This window comes from Harmonia axyridis, chromosome 4 (assembly GCF_914767665.1).
Source record: "Harmonia axyridis chromosome 4, icHarAxyr1.1, whole genome shotgun sequence".
NCBI classification, from domain to species: domain Eukaryota; kingdom Metazoa; phylum Arthropoda; class Insecta; order Coleoptera; family Coccinellidae; genus Harmonia; species Harmonia axyridis.
In genome coordinates this window covers 46,395,675-46,403,072 of record NC_059504.1, presented here as the reverse complement: position 1 = coordinate 46,403,072, position 7,398 = coordinate 46,395,675, and the positions used below count along the sequence as shown (strand labels likewise).

The following is a 7,398-nucleotide window of genomic DNA, read 5'->3' as shown; positions in this document are numbered from 1 at the left end:
TCATTCCATTTTCGGATCCAAAAATTTTTGGGTGATGGGTTAATTTTTTTTCCCTTTACAGAGAACACCACCACGTGAAATGCTCGTGATCTGTAAATATTTGCCCAGAGGAAGAGGAATAAATGTAATGTGAGGTGTTGTCAGAACGATTGAATGATCAGTAGAAGTTAGGCATATTACAATAGTTCCAACTTTCGTCGAAAGGAAGTACTTGATACGAATCCTTGTAAAAATGTTCACAAATTTAGAGTTTTGGCTCTTTTGTAATGATTTTTTGTAGAGTATTTTAACGAATAATTTCAAAATAAATCAGTGCTTTGTAGGGATATCATATCGTCGGTTTACTGCCAAAACAAGATAAGTACCTACATTTTTTATCATTTTTGCGTTAAGTGTATTTTCGTATCCAAAATAGGTCTATAAATGTACTGCATAAACCAGATAACAATCACAATCAATGAATAATTTCTCTATAATTTCGTTTTTAACTGAGCAGTCACGTGGAAGTGTTTGCTCTTAAGCGATATCTAACGATTTTCATTGAAAATAATGAACTGAATATCCGTCATCGTCGGCTAGGATGTTGATAAAAGGTGAGTTGTACTGTGATGATAATGTTCAACATATATGTACCCACTTATTGAAAGTTTCTCCAATGAAAGTAGGGATTCACGGCTTGGCTTGATATTCAAGATACAAGCTTTAGCATGACTTGAAATCAACTCAAGTTTAAGTCAAGTAGTAGTTTTTCAATGTTAAGGCAAGTACCTAGGTACTTAATAAATAAATAATTGACTTGACATTGAAAAACTACTAATTGACTTGTGCTTGAGTTGATTTCAAGTCAACCTCCAGCCAAGTAGCTTGAATATCAAGCCAAGCCGTCAATCCCTAAATGAGAGGTTTCATTTTGATATTAAAAAAGTGCATATTTTAAGAGAAATCAATGAATGTGTAGGGAATCTATCGATTCCCTCGAAAATATTCGAGTTGAGTTAAATTTCGAACCAAACTGCTAGGAACAGAAGTGTAAAAACTTGGAATGATCAAATCCACACCCCTAAGGGATCTGTAGAAAGGCTTTGTTAACGGTCGAATGGAAAACGGCCTGAATGCCCATAAAACTCGGCATTTCAGGGCGAATAATTCAATTGAGTGCAGTCCAGTCTACAACTACAACATATGTGCAATACTTGCACCGACAACGAGAAGAGTAAAGATTTTCACATCTGTTCCCGAGACCAGCGAAAAAGTACTTGCGACCGAGCCAGCGACCCTTAAAAACGATTAGACGAAAATATCATCTTCAAACTCTTTCAGTGGGTTGGAAATAAATTGAATAAGTGTTTTTATCCCGTTCTTTTATTTCCTTAACTTGTCCTTGGCCGTGAACTACTTTAGTCACAGTATAAGGACCACAACCCACAAATGTTTATTTTATTATTGTGAGGAAAGTATGCCATTAACCATAGAAAACAATATTAGTCATATAACCTCCACGACTACGGTTGGATCACCATATCTTTTTCATTAAATTTTCTATGACCAATTAACATTTTTGCGGCTGTATGTCCTATACATAATTAGATGAGACCCATCTCTAAGATGTCGAATCGAATGTGAAGCATTGACATAGCTTCCACGTGGCACCAAGGAAAAAAGTCTATAGTTATTAAATCACAAGATATCGGCGGCCAATTGTAATCACCTCTTCGAGAGATAAGACGGCCAATATACTTTTCTTGCAAAATTGCGATTGTTTTGTTGGTTGTGTGGCCCGTAGCGCTGTCTTGTTGAAAATAAACGTCGTCCACATCAATATTTTCCAATTCCGGCCATAAAAAATCATTAATTATAGCGTAATTCCCAAGATCGACGAGGAATAGACAAACCTGGGTTTTCGTCAACAGGCTGCAGCACCAATATTCTCAGATATTCTTGAGTGACTCACACGGTTTCGATTTTTCATATCCCTACTTCTCCCAACAGCTTGAATTTTTCCACCAGTTTTACCTTTGCCGGTCGAGAAGATCTTCACGACTTCCCAAAATACTTTAGTTTTTTGAACAATTTTTATTAATAGCGTAGATTTACTTTTCAAATGTCTAAATATTACATTATCAAAAGTGACAGCTGCCCTGATAGCGAACTGTCTAGCTAAATGAAATTTCTCATTGAAAAACACCGTAGATTCGGATTTTTGTTCAATTTATTATAATTTTCACTTATTAAGGAGTTTCTTTAGAAAAAGTTGAGCAATATGAGGAAAAAATAATTCTAATTATTTGTGGAAACAATAATTTATTGTATTGAGATATCAAAGTGTAAAAATATTTATCACTTCAGTTTTTTAAGTTCATTTTAAATACTATGGAACATCATTTCGTCAACAACTAATTATGAATAGATATATACAGATTTTTCTTAAAAACTAGAAATCACTGAGGTTTAGGTACTAAGGACACTGTATTATATTCAAATTTTCTAAGTACTTAAAAATATTGGATTTTATTTACAATAATTAAATGTGGTAATTATATAGGAAAATTATCTTCAATTCACAGTCATTTTGTTCACTATTTACTTTGATTTCGTATTCGTATTCTCACATATTATATAGATAATATTATAAAAGGCACATTTTTCAATCTTTCATATACTACTACGGATATTTCAATTTCATTGTAGTCTTCCATGTTTGGTATTTTAATTTTGCATAATATATTCTCTTCGCATGAATTCAAAAATATAAGAAAAATCTATAAATTCGAAAATTTCCAAAAAATTTGGCACCTACTCTTACAATACTGGGTATAAGTATATCATAATCTCTTTTTATCACACATAGCACCAATCATTCCAAAATTTCCGTTCGATATTTATCTAACAACATTCTCAGGCAACGCTTTCAATTTTTGATAACTTTGTTTAGCGACTTTTCTTAGCTGTTCGCTCATTGATCTTCCAGTCTCAGCAACCATTCTGTAGAATATACCGTCTGGATTTTGAAGCAAGACGTAGGGGTGATCGAATTCCACTACAGTACCAGAGTCCATAACTAGAACCTTGTCGGAATCCATGATTGTATTCAGCCTATGCGCCACTGTAAGTACTGTGCAGTCCTCGAACTTTTGGCGGATAGTCTTCTGGATCAAGGCGTCCGTTCTAAAACAGAAATTGTAATGAAGAATTCAACAGAGAAATAAATCCATTTGAAGATATGCATAATTCTTGAAAATGCAAGAAAAGCTAAAAGAAAGAAATTACAAGCAATTTCCGACAGAAGAAAGAAAGCTCAGCTTGAAAGGGAACACCACCACGTGGCTACTCAGTTCAAAACGAAATTAGAGATATTTCTTCTTGCAAGTTACCGATTTTTATGAGGTTTTCACATAATTTTCTTCAACATAATCTACATGGAAGAACCTAGTATAATCGAATGTTGTCTATGCTCTTAAGATGTTATAACTGAAAACATATATTTCTGCTCCAAAGGTTAGTAAGTAAGACGCTCTTATTTGAATTTAAATCTTGAGTGTTCAGAATCTAGTACTTACTGAGGGTCGACATTTGCAGTTGCCTCATCCAACATCAATATCTTATTGTTCCTAATTATAGCTCTAGCTAAACAAATGAGTTGTCTCTGTCCAACACTATAATTTGAACCTCTATCCATCACTCTCGTCTCCAACCTGTTCATGATATTGGCGGGATCTTTGAGCTCCACCTCGTTAATAGCCTTGTACAACAAGTTGTCGTCGAACTCTTCGAAAGGATCCAGGTTGTATCTCAAGGTTCCAGAAAACAGAACTGGATCTTGAGGTATTATCGAGATTTTAGATCTGAGCGTCTGAAGAAGAAGATTCTTGGTATTGATGTTATCAATTTCTATGTGACCTTCTATGAGTGCCATCCGGAAGAGAGCAGATATGAGCGAAGATTTTCCTGCTCCAGTTCTGCCAACTATTCCGACCTGAAATAGGGGTGAATTAATTAAACCTTCTGATTAATTTTTGACAAATCTGGAAATAGATGAATGGTAGGTACTTACCTTTTCTCTAGGGTTGATTACAATGTTCAAATTCTTAAGAACCAAGGGCGAATCTTCACCGTACCTAAGTCCCATGCTTTTGAAAGTTATTTTTCCATTAGGTGGCCATCCTGAAGCTGGTAACACAGGTTTCTCAGGCTGAGGCTCTTCTTCTAGAGTGTCATATTCGAGTACCCTCTCCACTGAAAGCAACTGATTTGTTATTTCAGCTGACTGTCTCATGCCCCATTGTACAATTCCTGTTAGTGCCATGGCCTGAGTGATTGCTAGACCTACTTCACTACCATCAAGACCAAACTCTGTGAAAAAAGGGAGAAGTATGAAATAATGAACGTGGAAGATTGTGATCCTGTTAAACTTACCTAAGCCATAAATAAGGAAACTGTAAGTGACTATTCCAACGAAGATGAAACAAGCGAAGTCCATACTGAAACCATAGGCAGAACTAGCAGTAATATACATGAACCAAGCACTCGTATGGTAATCTTGATGTTTGTCAAACTCATCTGATAGTACTTCTTGGGCATTGAAGGCTCTTATGGTCGTCAAACCATTCATCGAAGCTCCAAGGTGGGTGAAAACTGGTCCACGCACTAGAAAAATAAACAGAATATAATTTACGATCAAAGTGATTTACACCATTTGAGAACTCACTTATTCCTTCGATCCTCTTTATATTTTTGGAGGATTTCAAGAAGATATTTCGGATTACCAAGAAGAAGACGCCAATAAGAGCTACCATGATCAGGAAGTAAGGGTTCACGATTGTCACCAATACCATAGAGCCAACCATATTGAGCATTATCTGCAAAACAAGTTTTTAAAATTTGTTCCACATACTTAATGAATAACAGATACATTTTTTAGGATACGTGACTTACTTGTGAAGCGTCCAGTATAACTTTTGGTAGCAACTCGTCGATAGCACCCAAATCTTTAGCGAATCTATTCAGAATTCTTCCACTCGGATTGAGATCAAAGAATCTCATGGTAGTTCCGATCACCTTATTGAAAAGATTATCATGTAGCTTCTGGGAGCACATCATCGCTAGCTTGTAGAAGGCTAAAGATCTCCACAGAGCAATCACAAACAGTGATACTACAAGGCCACCCCCTATATACAAGCATGTTTCCTTGGACCATTGAGCAGTGGCCATGGATACCCTGGCCATTTCCGAAGTGGACAATGTAGCGTTTCGGTGTTCTTCTATCCTAACCCAATAACTGATGAAAAAGTCGATGGAGCTTGCTATGAATTGCGTGAAGAAGAAGAGGTATATGACAAATGCTACTACGAAATAATTGGCTCCGGAGTGAAGGTAATTCAAGAACAGGGAGCCTTTAACTTTTCCCTTGGAACTTTCCTCTTGCATATCTTTGAAGTTTCGTTTTTCGAGCTCTTCCTCGTCGGGTTCTTCTTGAAGAAGACTTTCTGGTATACTCAATTCACTGACAGAGCTAGCCAATGACAGTTTTTTCTGGGGAATTAAAGATGTAATAGTCTTTGATTTATACTTTTTCAAGTGATATACTCACCCTCACTGATATTTGTCTCTTAGTTATTTTTGGAGGTTCTGAAATTGATGTTTTCAGCTTTTCCTCATCAGTTTGTTCGGGATCAGCTTTCAACAACTTAGCGTAGGAATTGTCTAGGCTGGCCAGGCTATTGAAGAGACCTTGACTAACAATGCGACCCTACAAGTTTGAAAAAAAATATTACAACTAAGCCTTTATGATTCATGAAATGAAAGTAGCTATGAAGCCCTTTCAGAGAGTAATTTGTTTTCGCGATTTTCTACTAATCCTGAAGTAGATTTTTCAAAAACAAATACACTAATAATACGTCTGGAAATGTTGAAACATTCTTCCGTTATTCTACTTTTCAGAACCAACTCAGAAACACAATGCTATTGTTTGAATTATGGCTGCCGGTCTGAAAAAGTTGAAGATGTTACTACTTACGTTTTCTAATATGACGATATTATCAGCATTCTTCAGATTTTGCACCTGATGGGTCACCAGAATCCTTGCCTTGTTCTTTAAGTACCCGTTGATACATTGCTCGTACAAATGTTTGGACACATGGACGTCGACAGCGCTTAACGGATCGTCCAGGAGATAGATATCGGCTTCTCTGTACACAGCTCTTGCAAGATTTATTCTGGCCTTTTGTCCACCACTGAGCGAAGCTCCTCTGTCTCCAACCAGGCTCAGATCTCCATTAGGAAACTGCTGGAAGTCCTTTTCCAAGCTGCAGACGCGTACGACCTCGTTGTATCTTTTCTTGTTGTAATCTGAACCGAACAGGATATTTTGGCGTACTGACGCACCGAAAACCCAGGGTTCTTGAGAAGCGTAAGAGACGGTGCCATTGACTATCTTCGTGCCTGAGGTTATAATCAGTTCACCTGCGAATCAAAAAGATAGAAAACTTCCTGATGGATGGATTGAAGATCAAACTACACAGGATGATATAACCAGTGTTTTTTTAGCTGCATGAGAAGTTTCAATGGTTATTGTCTATGGTTTGACAGTTGGGAATATCAAACTGTGTTGACATTTCTGTTCAGTAAGGTTTCGCAATCCTCTCAGAGTAATAAACATAGATAGAGGGATCAGTTTTTGCGACGAAGCTCTTTTCTGATTGAATGGCAAAGTCTTCAAGCCATTAACTAATCACCATTAGATCCATTAAAATTGACTACTTGGGATCTGTTTTGTATTGTTATTTAAAGTTCTCAAGCTTTTAAAAAAACAGCCATTATATCTCTTTCTATGAAATGATTTCGTATCTACCTAACACTGTCTCCAGCAGAGAACTCTTTCCACTGCCAACAGGTCCAATAACTCCCAACAATTCTCCCCTCCTCACAGATATGGAGATATTCTTCAAGGTGTCGTCAGAGGAAGACGGGTTCCACTTGGCTGTCACATCTTTCAAACATAGATCGACGTCATCAGACATCGACCTGAAGTCATTATTGTTTGGTGGAGGAGCAGTCACAATGTATTCTTCATTAGTCAAGAAATCTTGCAATCTTTTAACAGCCACAAGAAGTTCTGCCACCTCTGATATACCACGTACGAACATTGTAGACATTGTTTGGGCCAATATGTTGTAGTAGCTCATTAGTACAAACACCTGGAAGAGAAGAAAGCTCTTGAATTTCTAGTTATAAAGGCTGCATCTTTTACAGAATGTTCTATTGTTGCAGTTTGCAGTAGAATATTGTTTTAAATGTCACAGCATGTTTATATTATTTCTTCCATAAATGTAGTTAAATATAGCATCAAATCATGAGATTGAATATAATCCATATGAAGTATCCAGGTTATCATGTTATGCA

The 7,398-nt window shown here is 36.6% G+C and overlaps 1 protein-coding gene across 2 annotated transcripts in view; it reads right to left on the bottom strand.

Moving 5' to 3' along the window:
- Positions 1-2,732: 2,732 nt before the first annotated feature.
- Positions 2,733-7,398, bottom strand: part of LOC123679169 (ATP-binding cassette subfamily C member 4-like) — a 46,419-nt gene continuing 41,753 nt past the window's right edge. Inside the window, exons 7-15 of one of the 2 annotated variants that reach the window (XM_045616597.1) lie at positions 6,848-7,193; positions 6,014-6,459; positions 5,588-5,746; positions 4,933-5,529; positions 4,706-4,856; positions 4,414-4,644; positions 4,052-4,350; positions 3,558-3,973; positions 2,733-3,165 (exon numbers count right to left, since the gene is read on the bottom strand). In XM_045616597.1, the coding sequence (XP_045472553.1) occupies positions 2,880-3,165; positions 3,558-3,973; positions 4,052-4,350; positions 4,414-4,644; positions 4,706-4,856; positions 4,933-5,529; positions 5,588-5,746; positions 6,014-6,459; positions 6,848-7,193 (2,931 nt within the window). In that variant the 3' untranslated portion in view covers positions 2,733-2,879. Of the gene's footprint in view, positions 3,166-3,557; positions 3,974-4,051; positions 4,645-4,705; positions 4,857-4,932; positions 5,530-5,587; positions 5,747-6,013; positions 6,460-6,847; positions 7,194-7,398 lie in introns of both variants that reach the window. The other variant, XM_045616596.1, reaches the window with a different exon arrangement.